Source organism: Larus michahellis, chromosome 7 (genome assembly GCF_964199755.1).
Source record: "Larus michahellis chromosome 7, bLarMic1.1, whole genome shotgun sequence".
Lineage (NCBI taxonomy): Eukaryota > Metazoa > Chordata > Aves > Charadriiformes > Laridae > Larus > Larus michahellis.
In genome coordinates, this window is record NC_133902.1 from 28,533,639 (window position 1) to 28,551,031 (window position 17,393).

Below are 17,393 nucleotides of genomic sequence, written 5' to 3' on the forward strand. Positions count from 1 at the left end.
TAGTGCCAAATTATGAAACGGATTTGTGTTACAGACAGATGGTCACTAGCATGACGCTGATGTCATACTTTCCACTTACAGAGTAGAATGCTAAATCAAATTCTCCAGAAATCAAATACTACCACACCATAATAACTGCTATGGCAGGGAATAAAGTGGAGTAAACATTACTCTTATTACTATGGGACTGTGTCCTTCACTGGACATTGACCAGTCAGTAATAAGCATCATAGGTATAAAAGTAATCTTACATTCAATACCGAACAGGAACAACTGGCGTGCCTCTGATTTTCAGAAATACTAGAACTCCCACCAGCCTCATGTGCTTATTTACCTGCTACAGTTAATAAATGCTACAAATACTTCTACAACATGTTTACTTAAATATTTAGAAACACATTTTTCCTAAATTTGTTGCACCGTATTTAGCGATAACTTACACTACCAACACCACAAGTTTGTTATACAAGTTATCTATTCAGGTTCTGAAGGAGGTTACTTCCAAACTTCCTAATTCAAAACAGGTGTCAACATTAGTCTTGTCTACATACATATCATCATTTATTATTACTAACTATGGTTCACCTGTTCAAGAAGACCTTGTGTTTTGGTCAGCAGTGACTAGGTACAACCACTGTTTGTACCACTGTGTGATTAAGATCTGTTCAGAGCAGAACAAAACAACTTGCTACTGAAAGACAGCAGCAATCCCTTCAGGTGAGGCCTCAAAGCTTTTAATTCCAGTTCCACTAGATGAGTGACAGTAGCAAACAAAATATAATAGTAAAGGAGTCGGGAAAAAGGGCTTAGTATCAGCTAAAAGAACACAGCTGAAAACTATCTGCTATAGCATGTAATTAATAATTTAAAATTTACTAAAGTTGTAAGAGATTAAAAAATTTCTTAATATTCCTTCCTCCTTTTTCTTTTGAAATTACATCTTCTCAATTTAGCACATGTCCAGGTGCTTCCCCTTCTGAAAACAGTTAACTCCACTGAAACTGAGAGATGATAAGTATAGCTTCTGTAAGTTGCTGCACTACAACAGCAGCAGCAAACTCTTGACAGCAGAGATCAACTACCAGTCATCTACCACTACTCTAGTTGCTCCCCAGCATCTCACCAAAACACATTTGTGCTGGAAGAGGAAGTCTGCGAGAGTGACAGCATGCTACGTCATCTGTAAACAACATTGCAACCACGCTAGGATTTTCACTCAATAGACTCCAAAAGTTGAAACAGCATTTGCTCACAAGCAACCAAGTCATGCAAAGAGAAAGGACTTTGAAACAAAAGTGGAAGGAGATTAAGGGCGTACTATTTAAAGTTCAGGTGGTCTCTTCCCATCAAAAGGGAGGAGTCCTTTAGGAACCTACAGAAATAAACCTCAACATCTCTGCCCTACCAGGCTCTCGGAGAATGAGAGGAGTCGGACAGCCAGCACCTTCAGAGCTGTCCTTTAGCCTCTCCCTAGCTCGTCAAGCCCAGCCCCTAGGCGAGAAGAGGCCTGTTCCCTGATCACCAGTGCGGCACAACCGCACACCCCCTCCCGCCACAAAGCTCAGGTGTGGGAGGCCCAAGGGCCGCGACGGGCCGGCCCAGAGCTCTCCGGCCAGCCAGCTTCCCGCCACAGCGCTGCGCCCCCCGTTTCCCGTCAGGGCAGGGCAGCCACTTCCCCCGCTGCTCCCCTTAACACCCCCCCCAAACTTTCCCCACCTGTTGCCCTGCAGCCAGGGCAGCCCCTGCCCTGCCCGAGCGGCTCCCAGTGGGGAGGCCTGAGGGCAGGGATGCCCCAAGCAGGAGCCGGGGCGGGGGGAAGCTGTGAGAGGCCACTGGCGGGCTGAGGGAGCGCGCGGGTGACTAACGGCTGCGCGGGGCCGCTGCGGGTCGGCGGAGGGTAACGCGTCCCCGCGACACACACCCCCCGCACGGGTCGACGCACCGCGTGACTCATGCTCCGTGCTGCCTGCTGCCCCTGCCTACCCACACACCGCCCTGCTCACCCCTGGGCCACCTTCCGCCTCACCCGGCACCGCACAGGATCCCGCCGCCGGGGCGCAGATCAGCTGATTCACGCGGGGGCGCGGGGCGGGGCCTGGGCCCTGCAGGGGGCGGAGCCCAGCGCCTGCCAGTGCGCGCGCGCGCGGGGGCCTTAGGTAGAGAGGCCGCTGCGCCCGGGGGGGCGGGTCCGACGCCGGCGCCGACGGGTCCCTGCCCGGGACAAAACAGGGCGAGACCCGCCCGCGGGGAGCGGAGCGGGACTGCCCGGCCCCCTCCGCTGGCCCAAAAGGCGGTTGGTCGGCGGTGGCTGTTCCCGGCGCCTTGAGGCCAGTAAACAGGAGCGCGGGGAGGCTGGTTGTGCGCTAGCGCCAAAAGTGCAGGAAAGGCCTCATGAACTTCGTGAAATTCAACCAGGCCATGGCAATCCCTGGCACAAATACAGGTTGGGCGGAGAATGGCTTGAGAGCAGCCCTGAGGGGAAGGGCTTGGGGTGCTGGTGGACGAGAAGCTCAACATGGGCCAGCAATGTGCACTTGCAGCCCAGAAATCCAACCACATCCTGGGCTGCATCAAAGGAAGTGTGGCCAGCAGGTTGAGAGAGGTGATTCTGCCCCTCTACTCCGTGCTGGTGAGACCCCACCTGGAGTACTGCGTCCAGCTCTGGAGTCCTCAGCACAAGAAGGACATGGACCTGTTGGAACAGGTCCAGAGGAGGGCCACAAAGATGATCAGAGGGCTGGAGCACCTCTGCTATGAGGACAGACTGAGAGAGTTGGGGTTGTTCAGCCTGGAGAAGAGAAGGCTCTGGGGAGACCTTACAGCAGCCTTCCAGTATCTGAAGGGGGCCTACAGGAAAGCTGGGGAGGGACTCTCTATCAGGGAGTGGAGTGATAGGACACAGGGTAACGGCCTCAAGTTGAGAGAGGGTAGATTTAGATTGGATATCAGGAAAAAATTCATTACTGTGGGGCTGGTGAGGCACTGGAACAGGTTACCCAGAGAAGTTGTGGGTGCCCCATCCCTGGAAGTGTTCGAGGCCAGGCTGGATGGGGCTTTGAGCAGCCTGGTCTAGTGGGAGGTGTCCCTGCCCGTGGCAGGGGGGCTGGAACTAGATGATCTTTAAGGTCCCTTCCAACCCGAACCATTCTGTGTGTGAAAGGCACCTGAAGATAGATTTTTAAAACATTAGAGGCACAAGTAAAGAAGGAGGCTGTGACCTACACAGGAAGCCTGACCAATAACTAGCAATAATACCCAGCTGGCCTTTCTTGCTCCATAAACACACCAAGGTCGGGTGCTGGTTTAAATGGGAGCACCATGGCTTTCTGAGAGGCTAATCCAGAGCTTTCCCACAGGACAAGCCACCTCTAAATCTAGAGTTATGAACATGGACATGTACATACAAATGGCACACACACACATTTTATACATGCATAAATTTTACAAAATGTGTTTACAATATGTAAATATATGTTTACAATACGTAGATAGACCTCTATCTGTATATGTATATACACGCTATATATGCTTCCACGTGAACAAATTTTGCAAAATGTACTTCCTGTGTTATGTCAGCAATGAGTAGACTATTTCTTACCTTGCCGGAAGCTTTCCTTTAAGAACTGTGGTTCCAAAGACAGGTATAGACTCTCCTTTATAAACTCTTACATTAAACATTTACAGTATTAAACATTTCTATTGTAGCATTTCCTCTGCTAACTGAAATGAATGCTTTTTTTCATTATTTTTTTTTTCAATTAGCATGCTTTCTTCATTTACCAGCTCTTGCTAACTAGGAAAAGTTGGATGATTTTTCTTTGTAACGGAGTAATTCCCTCCTACTCCCTGACACAGAATGTACCTATGATAATAATCTTCATAAGAATTAAAATGTAAAATTTTATTTTGTGTACTTCTTGTGCATTTGTCTTTCCATTCCTTTAAAATGCAAGTGTTATTTATGCTTAAACACATTTTTAAAGTCCATTTGTATAGATATGGTCATAACAATAAAAAATATTTTCCAGAATAAGAAACTTTGTACAGATGTTCAAACGATGCTTGCAAAACCAGTTTATTACCAAGTATGTTGCATCTAGACGACCTTTCTCATGCCTGGGCAGCACATCCAAATTCCTGCTGTATTCTGATGGCTCAAAGAATACATGGAAAATAAATAGAAGACTGAAGTCCATGGTGATAGATATATAACAAATTATGGCTAACTGGGCACTGCAAAAGAAAATCACATAAAAGAAATCAAGCCTTTCGGGTATGTTAGCTCCTTCTTCCCATGCAAAGGCTGCGTAATTTGCTTGCAATAAAACAGAGGAATTGTTCCTGCCTTCCCAGCACATTTTTGCTTAAAAAATCCCTTTGCTCAAAGAGTATTATTCTTAGCCACCAAAACAGTGAAGCAAAGGGAAGGTTTCACCATCATGCATTCAAATGACAACTAAAGCACCTCAGGGGTCAGTATAAAAACTCCACAGTACAACGCTTGCTCCCTCACCCCTTGCCAGCATTTTCCTCAGCCCTTTCACCGTTACACTAGTGTGAGTTGGGGGTTAGTCCTAGGAAGCTGCTCAGCGAGTCCCACTCATGGGGGATTGAAAGGAGGGGACTTTTATCTGTCCACATTGGCACAAGCCCATTGTGTGTTGCCTAGCCAGTAGATAATTGATGAAATCTATTTTGGGCTGGATTCATCAGATGGCTCTGGCTATTTTGACCTGGCGACAAGACTACTTTCTATCAGCCTCAACTCACCGCATCCCTTAGAGAAGTGATTGAGCAGGGACAGAGGGCTCCCCACGCTGACACCGCCACCAGATCATGGCTAAGGATGTAAATGCTGAAGCAAGGACAGTCAGGGTACAGCTCCAGCTCCTGCAGAAAGCATGACTCAGCCACGCTCGGACAGCTCAACTTAAAGCCTAATGGCATATAGAATAGTAACTGCTATAGGCATGGAGGGAACTCAAGGTCTGTTTCTGTATGAAACCTATCACTTCATTACCTAACATCTTACACCAAGAGTTGCTTAACTGAAAGAAATTTGTACGCGCAGAAAGTTTGGATTTATTGCTTAATTCTCCAACTTTAGGTATGAAAAAATGCTGCCTGTTTTTGGAGGGCACGTGCGAAATGAGCTGAAATCAATGGAGCTGCTCCAGAGGTGAATTTGGATCACTGCGTGTTGGACTTTCAAAGAAAAACTGTAGAAATCACAAGACTGCTTGAGGCAGAGACCTCATGCAAGTCATATGAACTGTTATTACAGACAGAGGGATGAGGAGGAGCAAAGGAGAGAAGAAGAGATAGATTTTAATCAAAACAGGACAACATGGGAGACATGTTGTGCATATGTGCTGTCAGACCAGAAAGCTGCAGCAGCTGTTCAGAGAGAAGGGGATCCCAACATATCCTTCAGCACACGGAAGCGGCATCTACAGCAGAGGTATTTAATATCACAGCGTGATACTTCTGCATTGAGGCAGGTTAAACCTGGGTTCTTCCACTTCGTGTGGGAGTGCAAAACATTCATATTTGCTTCTAACCAGAGAGCATCAAACTTTGCAGCTTCAGGCTTGTGCAGCTACTGAAAGAGGACTCGGTGCCTTAGATAACAATAAATGCCTTTGATGTGATGAACAGGGAGAAGATTGCACTCTAGCGAGCTCTATGCCAATGAAGCATTGTAAAACAGGGAGGGAGCCAACTACCTACAGTTCTGGAGGAGGCAGAATGCCATAGATTGCAAATCCTGTTACATTTGGGTCAAATGATAATGCAGGCACCCATCCAACGTAGCTGCTCAGGAGGAGCTTGCAGGCTGCCTGCCATTCATTACTACTATTTTTATAGTTTATGGCACCGTTATGCTCTATGGGCCAAATTAACAGGCTGTGTAAATTATACAGTGGTGAGGAAGGGGGGAGGGGGGGTTAAGGAGGAGAAGATATAAATTTAAGCTCCCTGAAGTTTCACTCCTGCATTTGGTTTTTAGTCCCTGCCCTAAAAGATTGCTATCTAGAGACGAATAAATCAACTGTAAGAGAGAGTAACATGCACTTAGAATTACACTGGTAGAAGCATCCTCTGCAGTTAGGGCAGTTTTATCTTCACTTCTTCAGAGTAAGCGCTACCATTTGCCAAGACAGGAACATACAGACAGTTGCTCCCCTCACAGACAGAGCTGAGAAACTGTACTGGACATCCGTCACTGGCGGGGAGGTAGATGAAAATGATGTGAAGTGCCCAAAGGCAGGACAGTCAAGGAGAGAGGAAAGAATCACATCAGTAAAATGGTGGTTTGCCAGTGAAATAGTTTGCCTTCTTTTCCTGTGCCAGCCGTTGGGTGTAACCAGAGCATCCCTTCCTCTACCCTCACTGCAGCCCCCGCGTCTCCACACCCTTCGGAGCTGGAGGCCTTGGAGTTATGCTGATCCTTTGCAGGAGCAGGATGGTGTGGAGAGGTTCAAATGGGTGAGTGTGCAGCAGCCATAGAGGCAGACAGGAGACATTTCATCCTATGATTATTCCAGCCATGAATCAGTATTTAATTACTGAATGACATGCCAGTAGCTTCTTGTTCTACCCAGCAATCTAAAATACATATAAATTTCTCCATGAAGCAGAGACGAGGCATCCCGTTTGGAGCTGCCACATCCTATGTACATCTGGAGAAGCTGTGTGAAGGATCCTGTGCAACTGTGTACAAGGGAATCAGCAGGTGAGCAAGTACCACTGGTGCCATTATTGCCTTCCCAGTGCCTGCTGAAAACACCCCTTACAGGAATCCAGAAGAATGCGCTTGAAACTGGGCAATTCAGAGTACTTACAGAAAGATAAAGGCAAATCAAAACCCCAGTTTTGTCTTTAGCCAGGATATTCACAAAGCTCCATCCAGGTTTTTCAGGGAACTCCCCCACTACAGCCATGGAGGCTCCACAAAGACACTTTGCTCCACATCAGCATGCCATGAGATTGTCTGCACCAGCGAGGGAGTGAGGGTTTTCCTTGGAATGAGGGATTGCTGCATGATGGCAAAATTGGAGGTGAGGCCATGCTGCCGTCACATGGGGGCAGGAAAGCTGTGAGAGGGCAGGGTGGGAACACTGCCCAAAGCCATGCTCTAGCAATACCTGGTCAACAGAACCATGCTACTCTGTCCAGGCGGGCTGGCTCCTGTTTCCCTGCTTATGAAGACAAGGTGGAGGTGGTTTGCAATTCCTTTCTGAGCTTGGCCTGGGTGGGGTGTGAGCCCTAGAAATTTTGCTTGGGTAAGTGTGGAGCGCCCCAGGAGACTGTTAATGTTGTTGTCGTGCCAAGCACTGAGGTGCTTTGTGTGACCTTCCACTCTGACCTGACAGGATCAATGGCCAGTTGGTGGCATTGAAAGTGATCAGGCTGGAGGCAGAGGAGGGAGTGCCCTTTACAGCCATTCGTGAAGGTAAGCCATAAAGAGCTTCTTCAAACATTGGTGAAGAGCAAGGGACATGACTCTTGAAGAGCGTTTGTTTAAACCTGAAAAAGCTCCATGTGATGTCTTCCTAAGTCCTTTCTTGCCTGCTTAATGTGCCAGCTGTCCTTCTCCCAAAACTCTTGGTTTCCTTATCCCTTCATGAAGGAGATCTTTGTGCTGGGCTGGGTGAGCATCTGATGGGCAGAGGGTGAACCTGCTGCCTGGTGTATTCCCTAGTGACAGATGCATCCGAGTTTGTGATAAGGAGAATGCCGTCTGCAGCCAGAGCACGTCCTTTCTAGCAGCGCAGGACCCTCTTACACTTCCTGCCTGCCGCCAGCTCTGTGGTTGCTTTCTCACTCCCGTTTCTATGCACTAGCCCCGCACCACAGTTTTTGCTGCTGTTGCATCGGGCAGTTGTGGACTGGAAGTGCCCTTTGCACCAGGGTGTCTGCTTGCTGTTATTACAAACAGTGACACTTTCCTGTGTGATGGCAGCTGATACCTGAGCATCACAGATCCCAGCCTGAAAAGAAACACTTTTGATAAAACTGGTGTTTAATACCATCTATCATTGCAGTCCAGTGAGAAATTCTTTCTATTGGTCGACTTTGTAGAGCACTGGGCAAAATGTCTGCAGCTTTCTCAGTTTCTTTGAGAAAGAAATGTTTTTGTTTAAGTTCTTGATTTTGGCTGAATGTATTTATATGTCCCTACAGACTGAGTTCACAAACTGCCTGGTTTATTAAGGCTTCTATTTTTGTCTGCTCTACAATCCCAAGAGGATCGTAATCTGGTTTCTCCCTTACACAGAAATATGCAACCTTTGTGCCAGTCTGTTGTCTGGTATTTGTGAGAGCTATCAATGTAGGAGGTCACACATATTTTGTTTTCTACTTCTTACTGCAGTTCAAAACTAGGGTTGATTTTGTCACCACGGGGATGGAGTGTCAGGGACCAGATGTGCCAGCTTTCACAGAGCAGCCCTAGCACACGAGGACTCTCATACCCGTCAACTCAGAATAATGAGAGAGGGCAGTGGATCAACTCCAGGTTTATAACAGTGTAATAAAGATAAGAGAGTTTACAAAGTCCTTAGTCCAATTCTGGGTGAAAGCAGAGAGATACCTAAATATGCCTATCTACAGAATGGCTTGTGTTACAGTTTCCTATACACTCATTTGCTGTGGTGCTTTTGCTCTGCATTTACATTTGTAGCCCACCAGTAAAATAAGCCTTAAAAGCTTTATCTGCATAGAACTAATGATGCTCTAAAGATCAGCACCCCTTTAACATGCTCTACTGGACAGGCTGAGAGCCTTAACTTCATTCATTATGGGAGAAAACAAGAGTGATCCTATGAAGGGTCTACTTTAAATAGATCTTTTGTGTACTGCTGCTCTTTGCAGCATCTGACACCTCAAATTTACAATGTAAGTCAGTAGCACAAACAAAGCACAAGATTTATTAACGCAGCACATTCTCTGCTACCCTGGAGGAATGGAACTCCCCTGACAAAGAGCCACTTCACTCCAGGAAGCGCCACAGAGATGAAATGCGTTTAAAGCTCAGTTCTGGCTGTAGCACCTGACACCCCAGCAGGGGGTCGTAGAAGCAACCAAGTGAGGAGCAGTTCCCAGAGGCCTGATTCGGGCACAGGGGCTGAATTCTCCGTTATTACTGTGGACCCTCTGTACTACTCCTCTGGAGCAACAGCTCTGGTCATATGGGATTTCTGAGGTATCACAAAGACAGGTCAGCAGCCCCTTTCCATAACAGATGGGATCTAGCCAGAGCATCTTTACTGGGTTCACAGGCCATTAGGTGCAATGCGGAGCATGTTTAAAGTTCATACTGCCATGGACCGGAAACATACTGGTGGGAGCTAAATGGACTAGCATCAGTACTAGAGGGAGTTTAGCTGCAGCAGCACCAAGCTCTGTGCAAGAACTAATTTACAATTTGTGCTGTTTCCAGTAGTTATGCTGAATTGGGCATCGCTTACTGCTCAGCAGTCTCAGTATTGACATACGCGTAGGCCATGGCTGTGTAATACAGCATATCTGGCTGTAGGTCTTTTAGAACCAGGTGAAATTGTTATGGTCACAACAGGCAAAGTGCTAATCCAGTATAAATTTGCTTTGCCAGCACGAAACTCTTCAAATATCTTTTGCAGATTGTTTGAAAAACAAAAAGCAGCTTTTATCCAGGACCAAAACTCATTTGGCCTCCCACGGCCAGCGCAAGCTCTGTATTGTGTGCTTTGGCTAATTCAGCAAAAACAAGATTGTATGGTATCTGAATGAAATTTGTAGCGTTGTGTGGTCTGACAGTAAACTAATTTGGTTTTAATCAGCAGGGAAAGGCGAGTCTGGAGCAGCTCTGAGGCTATTCTGCTGTCAGAAGATGAACTAAAATCTGGAGTCAGGGACCCCTGTTTTTGTTGAGCTTTGGGGCTTCAATCTGTGCATGGTTTCGGTATAACAGCTGGCTTGGATTCTTCAGTAGTGCCAGGGATCTACAAGCAGAGCAATCCCAGCTCCACCACTTCCTTGTGTCCTTCCTCTGTACGGAGCTATGGCAACTATTGTCTCGAACCTATGGTAGTAAATGATGAAGCTGTGCAGGCTCTTCCCCCATAAAGGCTGTCTTTGAGTCCTTCTGCTGAGAAGCTACCTTCATGAACGTGCTGGTGGAGCCTGCTCTATCATGAGAAACCTAACACAAGGCTGAAAGGCTCAGAAAGCTGTAGCTTTTGCCTTCGCATCAGTCAGCGCTCTGTGGTCTATATGGAGGCAAAGACTCTTCTATGTGCTGGCCCCTCCATTATCACACTCTAGATGTGCTGAGGCTTGGCGAAGGCCCGTCAGCACCTAAGGACCAGGGCCACACAGTTGCAATTATGCTTTTAGATGCTTAGGCTGAAAGAAAAAATGTGCCAAAGTTATATAAATACAAACAAGTTACTGTTCACTCAGTAACTTCATCATCTCCGGTCTTTGAGTTTTAAACTGTAGAAAGTAAGCAATATGCTTTATCCAAGCTAAAAGCACAGAGCTATATTCAGAATTCAGCTTAGCATCTAGAGTGCTTTCTTTTGGCAAATTTTTACATCCTGATATTGTGAAGCTGGGAGCTGACAGAAACTCAGCTTTCCCCAGAAGTCCCCTAAGGGCTTTGCTGAGGGCACGTGCCAGGAGGTGGACGGGAGAAGGATGGAAAGCTCGGTGACAGGCCAGGGGTTGCTGCATTCTGGCTCTGGGAGCTCTTGCCTCTCGGCATTTGCCTTGAAGAAATTATTTCTCCTCAGTTGAGAAGCTGACAGCTGGGAACTGGGAACTGCTATTTCTGACAGAGGCAAGATCCCACCTCTGAGAGATGGACGGGTTCCTGCCAAGCCCGGAGCACTGATGCTTGCTTCTCTAAGGAGCTGTTCCATCCTCCTCGACTCGTAGCTGCTGCTTCTTACAGGACTGCCAAGTTTGGACTATTTCTCCCCAGTTTTTATTTTCACTGCCTTGCTGTGTGCGCTGTCTCCTTCCACTTCCAGCAGCAGCAGCAAAGTTAATCTTCCTTTTGTGTTTCCTCAGCTTCTCTTCTCAAGCATTTGAAACATGCCAACATTGTACTGCTTCATGACATTATCCAGACCAAGGAGACACTAACATTTGTCTTTGAGTACATGGTGAGTTGATCTTTTTCTAGCTCCTGTGGAGCTAGTACTGGGAAGTAGTGGGAAGTGGCTGCATAACGAATTTACTTCATTATGAGACATCTACAAAGAAAAGAAGTTGTAATCCTTTAGTGTAATGATTTATTTTCCTTCTTGATCTTCTGCTGTCTAGCCACACAGCCTTACTCTTTTCTTTCTGTATCTGCAACAGCTGTATGCAAAAATGATTTCACATCTTTTCTCCACTAGGGTGGCAGACGCTCTTTACTGCCATTTCTGCCTTGACAACACAATCAAAGTACTGTTCTTGAGCCACAGCAAGGATAGGAAATAATGATATGAGCTCACATCCCAGTTGGGGTCAGATTTGGCACTGACCCCAGTGGCTCACCATGACCAAGCTGCGCGTTGCTCTCATGGGGAGGGCAGGATGCCAGTAAAACACCTCTCAGCATGAGTCTTGCTACTTCTGTTGCTTTTGCTGATAGCTATCAACCAAATTATAAGGAAAATAGAGGGGCTGTGTTTTCTTAATGCAGCTTTATGATTAATTCTGGCACAAGTACGAATTCTGTTAACTATCAGCTTCGGGTCATAAACTACTAGGGTGAGATAACAGGTCAGCCAGGTCCCTGATTGGACCCAGCACATAAGCACATCCTTGTGCACTGCATCAGATGAGATGTTCGCCAAGGTGAGAGACATCTTGGTAGTGGTTGCACATTTTTTCCATTTACAGAAAAGGTGTTGTTGGTAGTAACATTTTACACTAGTAGCTTTGCGTCAAGTTCTCCTCTTTTGTTTAGCACACAGATTTAGCACAGTACATGGGCCAGCATCCTGGAGGACTTCATTCATGCAATGTTATGGTGAGTTCCTTAGAAGCCTAGAATCCCTTAGTTATTTTCCACTATGTATGGTCACTGTAAATTGCTTACAAATATTTTTTTGTTCCATATATGAAAGACACTTTGGAGAAAAGCTGCCTTTGATAAATATGTAACAACCTCCCTCTCAGCCTGCAAAACCTTTTTTCAGTTAGTCCCTCTTCCCATTTTCTGAGCCCACAAGAGGACATTCAGCTTTTGTGAACAATGACATCTTGTGGCAAACAAATCTGTCTCTACACAAATTTGTATCCTGTTATCATTGGAATACATTATTCATCTCTCTAGTTAAAAACTCTCAAATCTCACTCTCTCCTCATCTGGAACTAGCTTCATATTTGCAGTCACTTAAATCCCTTTTGTTTCTACTGCAGCTTTTTGGGATTGACTGGACCTCAGCACAGCTGAAGATGTACCCTTACTTGATAGATTGATGTTCTAATAGTCTTCTACTCTTCTTTGTACACATCTTCACATTTAATTAACTTTCAGGATTGTTGCTGCACACTGACTTAAGGTTTCAGTGCAGATGTCCTCTGTGAATGCCTGGGTCCTTTTCCTGAGCAGCTTCAGTTAATTTATCTTACAGCTGTCAACAATAACTTTGTATCTTATCAACCCGCCTATTCATCTGACTTTGTCAGATCTCTCTGAAGTTCCTCACTGTCACTTCCTATCACGGCTAATCTAAATACTTCTGTCATCTTCAAATGCTGCCACCTTGTTCACATCTTTTTCCAGATAGTTGTTAAGCAACACCAATTCTAATGAAGTTTCTTGGGGGCCCAGATTTTAAACATCTTTAAAGCTCAGATATGTCCAAGATGCAGTGTTGTAGTCTTGGCACAGATCTCAAGGGCTCTGCTACCAGGCGGGCTTGTAAAGCACATGGAGCACATGGCTCTAACATGTACTCACTGGCATTTCTGTGAGTAAACGCTGGCCAGCTGCTCCGCTTTCCCGTCTGAAATCCTCGTTGTCAGCAGGAACTGAACTGCAAAATGATTTACTGCTCCTTTAGGAGGGTCATCTAGCTTGCTTCATTTTTGCTGGCAAACGTTTGTTTTTTCTCTGAGTGATTCCTATCGAATGTGATGCAAGTACGCAGAATATTACAGGGACACTTTTCTGGTACAAAAATGACCTATGGGTGTCACTGTTTTTCCTCCTCTTCAGATTAAGTTTCTGGTGAAAAATACTTTTCTCTGGTGAAGTCTGATTGCTTTTGCTGTGTTTTGTTTCCATCCACTGTCCGATTTCATACCTTGTTTCAGCCCAATTTATTTTACCCCAGGCTTATTTACACTGCCATGGTGGTGGACATCAGGTATTTCTTGCTTGCTTGCTTCATTCATCATATCTTATTTGCTGTATCTGTTCAAATCAGGTCCTTGTGTTTTCTCCCAGCTTGAAGATAACTCTTCCCATTGTCAAGTAAGTCAGTTCACTGGTCCAGTTCACACTGGTGGTGTGTACAGCGGCCGCAGAACTCCCTCTGCTGGTGTCAGCTGGCTCAAATGGGAAAAACTTCCAGCTCCTTAAACCCTCATTTTGCTGGGCTAGGCTGTATGTCTTTGTCTTGAACACTGAAATCAGAATACCTGCTGTTCTGAAAGGTGGGTCTGTGTTTTGACAAGTTGCGCTTGCTCCTGCAATCAACAGTCCATTTCTAAAGAAAAGTTAAATTTCCAAAATGCACACTGAGGGACTGCACTATAACTGCCCTCATGGCGAAATATTCCACCCCGAAAACCTCAGAAAGCTGCAGGGCAGTCATACCCCACTGCAGTTTTTCTCAGCCAGCATTACTCATTTTTTGGATTTTTACTGGCTTCTTACTCGCTTTGTCTCTGCTTTGTTCCAGGAGTTCTCCTGAAGGTCAGAGTTAATGTGTCAATGCAAAGTCACACAAAATCATTTCAGTTTTTTGCTGGCTTTTTCTAGCTTTTCATGTTCCAGCTTTTGCGCGGCCTGGCTTACATCCACCAACAACACATTCTTCACCGTGATCTGAACCCCCAGAACTTGCTCATCAGTTGCCTTGGTGAGCTCAAATTAGCTGACTTTGGTGAGTCACAGTTTGGATACTGCTAATATATCTGCTCAGACCGAAGCTTTAGCGTGCATATAGATCTGTATCCTCAGCCAATTAAGGCATAAAAGCAAAACCTCTAACTGAACTTCAGGAAACTATTTCTGTGGTGAGTACAGCCTTTCTTGCCTTTATACTGATAGGTGCAGGGAGTAACCTCATTTAAGTCAAAGCAATTACTGCCACATAAAACTGGTTCAAGAGAATTGAGAATCAGCCCCTCCCTCTCAGAAAATAATGTAACATGCCGAGTCCACAGCAATGTGCTGAACCAAAAGGCTTTCTTGGCATTGCTTCGGGATGGCTGCTTCAGTCACAAATGGCTAAGCCCTGCAAAACATAGCATATTGCTTGATCTCATCTGCCCCAGAGGTATATTCCAGACCCACTTTCTTTGTCAATTGCTTTTAAACTGCATTGGGATTGCTTGTGTTTAAAGATCCAAGATAATATAATGTCTTGTTTCCCATTATTATCATCTATGCATTGTACAGGTAGAAGAACTATCCTAATATAGCAGTCTTCTTTTTTTTTTTTTTTTTTTTTTTGCAGGCCTTGCTCGTGCCAAGTCCATCCCCAGACAGACGTACTCCTCTGAAGTGGTGGCACTCTGGTACCGTCCTCCTGATGTGTTGCTTGGAGCTACAGATTATTCTTCTGGTCTAGATATCTGGTACTGACCAATTTCAAAGCATCTGGGGTCCCGTGGGAAAAATCATCTTTATCTGAATTAAATTAAGTCAACCAAGTTACAGCAGATACAGTTGTAAGTAGAGGAATTAACACCTGAGCAGTGGGGAATTTTGTACTCCTGGGTTCACAGAAGTTTTTATGAATGATGTCACTACATCTCAGATACAGATTTATATAAACTTCATCTGATAATATTTATGAGATATGTACATCTCATTTGGTAACATTTATTAAGCATTTTCAGGTCTTGCAACAGATCACCTTTGCTTAATGCACTTACTATTTTGGATCTATGTGGTCAGCTGAGTCAGTGGTAGCTCTCTACAGCAATGGCTTTGTGATGAAACAATGGATCCAGTCACAACTGCACCAACAATGACTTTGGCCTTGGTAACAAAAGGTGGCACTAAAGGGTTTCTGAATGGGTCTGGAGATAGAAAGGTGTCGGAGACTTTCATTATTTCTGTGATACTTTGCCCTTCTTCTCAAAGAACATGTCTCAGATGCACTCTGCATTTCATACAGGAGAAGGGCTATGTTCTGATAAAGCCTTCTTACCTTACGAGCTCTATCCCATAGAACCATAGGGTTGGAAGGGACCTCTGGAGATCATCTAGTCCAAGCCCCCTGCCAGAGCAGGCTCACCTTAGAGCAGGTTGCACAGGAACGCGTCCAGGCGGATTTTGAATGTCTCCAGAGACGGAGACTCCACCACCTCTCTGGGCAGCCTCTTCCAGTGCTCTGCCACCCTCAGGGTAAAGAAGTTCCTCCTCATGTTTAGGTGGAACTTCCTATGCTCAAGTTTGTGCCCACTACCTCTTGTCCTGTCGCTGGTCACCACTGAAAAGAGCCTGGCCCCATCCTCCTGACACCCACCCTTTAAGTATTTATAAGTGTTGATAAGGTCCCCCCTCAGCTGTCTTTTTTTCCAGTCTGAAGAGACCCAAATCCCTCAGTCTTTCTTCATAAGAGAGGTCTTCCAGTCCCCTAATCATCTTGGTAGCCCTTTGCTGCACCCTCTCCAGCAGTTCCCTGTCCTTCTTGAACCGGGGAGCCCAGAAGTGGACACAGTACTCCAGGTGCGGCCTCCCCAAGGCAGAGTAGAGGGGGAGGATGACCTCCCTCGACCTGCTGGCCACGCTCTTCTTGATGCACCCCAGGATGCCACTGGCCTTCTTGGCCACAAGGGCACATTGCCGGCTCATGGTCATCCTGTAGTCCACCAGGACTCCCAGGTCTCTTTCCACAGAGCTGCTCTCCAGCAGGTCAGCCCCCAACCTGTACTGGTGCATGGGGTTATTCCTCCCCAGGTGCAGCACCCTACACTTGCCCTTAATGAATTTCATAAGGTTCCTCTTTGCCCAGATCTCCAGCCTGTCCAGGTCTCTCTGTATGGTGGCACAGCCTTCTGGTGTGTCAGCCACCCCCACCCCCCCCGCCAAATCTTAACATGTCTGGGAACCACAGGAAACAAGACGCATTTTGGCAGAGCTGAAGGGAGAGGGGTCTCTCAGAGCAGGCAAAAAGCAGGAGAGAACGAGGGCTTCACAGGGGTCCCACTGCTACTTTGGGGTTGGGCCCTAGGGTTCATCCACCTTCTGGCTCACTTCTGCACCAGCCTGAGCCCACTTCAGGAACACAGTCCAGACTTACTCATGGACAACATGAAGCTCATGAAGTTGCAGGAGACCACCCTTATTCTGGGCAATTTTATGTGTGTAAATAGCATTGCTGCTTCACCCCTTCTTCAGATCAGTTAATTTTCTGCCTGTGCCTGTCATACCAGGACTTTTCTTAACTGCTCTGCAGAGTCAAAGGCTGGGAAAGGGTGGGAGCACAGCAGGCTGAAGAAAGTGCAAGAAGAGGGCTGGGTAAATTGACAAACAGCAAAGCTCCAGATCTTCTCACGTTGTATCCCCCTCCAGAGATCTGCGGCTTATCAGAGATTCCGATGGCCTAAGTCTGGAGGGCAGTTCAGGGAAACAGGAGTTTTTAGTTTGTTTACTTCCCTAGACCTGCTGCTAATTTAATTGCATAAAGATTTCTCCAAGGAGGAAAACCTTGCTAAATTCTAATGGCTTCCAGCTGCTAAGCCAGTCTAAATAGTCCTGTCTTCTCTCCCACAATACCTGTCACCTCTCCCCTCCAGACAGTCTCTCAGGAACGTCTGCTGAGTTTGAAGAAGATGCCTGCCTAGCAGATTGGACAGTCTGTATTAGGCAGATGCTGGTATAAGCCTGTGGATTTTTTTTCCTGAAAGCTGACCTCTGTCCAAAGCCCCAGCTACGCACAGACAGCCTCGCATTTCTGCCTGTGCAAAACCAACATCCCCACTACGTAACTCTGCTCTAATGTAATGAATGGCAACATAGGAGTAGTATACAAAGATCCCATCCAGCATTCTGACCAGCTCTAACAGCACAGTACCCTCAGTCCCACTGAACTACATTCACACTATAGGCACCTTTGTTATAACACCTCCTTATAATAACATTCAAAGTGTTTGCCCTAAAGAAAGATGTCACGCTGAGAGAATAGAGAGTACTTCAGTGAGCTCTATTCAGTAACTTCCTCTAACAA

At 46.2% G+C, this 17,393-nt stretch overlaps 2 protein-coding genes across 4 annotated transcripts in view; one reads left to right on the forward strand and one right to left on the reverse strand.

The window, feature by feature from the left end:
* ALS2 (alsin Rho guanine nucleotide exchange factor ALS2) overlaps positions 1–2,096 on the reverse strand; it is a 46,584-nt gene extending 44,488 nt beyond the window's left edge. Inside the window, exon 1 of one of the 3 annotated variants that reach the window (XM_074593841.1) lies at positions 2,004–2,096. The gene's annotated coding sequence lies outside the window, so the exon portion shown is untranslated. The remainder of the gene's footprint in view (positions 1–2,003) is intronic. The other 2 variants (XM_074593842.1, XM_074593844.1) reach the window with 2 other exon arrangements.
* A 3,251-nt stretch (positions 2,097–5,347) lies between these two features.
* CDK15 (cyclin dependent kinase 15) overlaps positions 5,348–17,393 on the forward strand; it is a 36,842-nt gene continuing 24,796 nt past the window's right edge. Inside the window, exons 1-7 of the mRNA XM_074593845.1 lie at positions 5,348–5,461; positions 6,639–6,736; positions 7,377–7,456; positions 11,059–11,153; positions 11,948–12,010; positions 13,973–14,096; positions 14,673–14,793. Of these exons, the coding sequence (XP_074449946.1) occupies positions 5,348–5,461; positions 6,639–6,736; positions 7,377–7,456; positions 11,059–11,153; positions 11,948–12,010; positions 13,973–14,096; positions 14,673–14,793 (695 nt within the window). The remainder of the gene's footprint in view (positions 5,462–6,638; positions 6,737–7,376; positions 7,457–11,058; positions 11,154–11,947; positions 12,011–13,972; positions 14,097–14,672; positions 14,794–17,393) is intronic.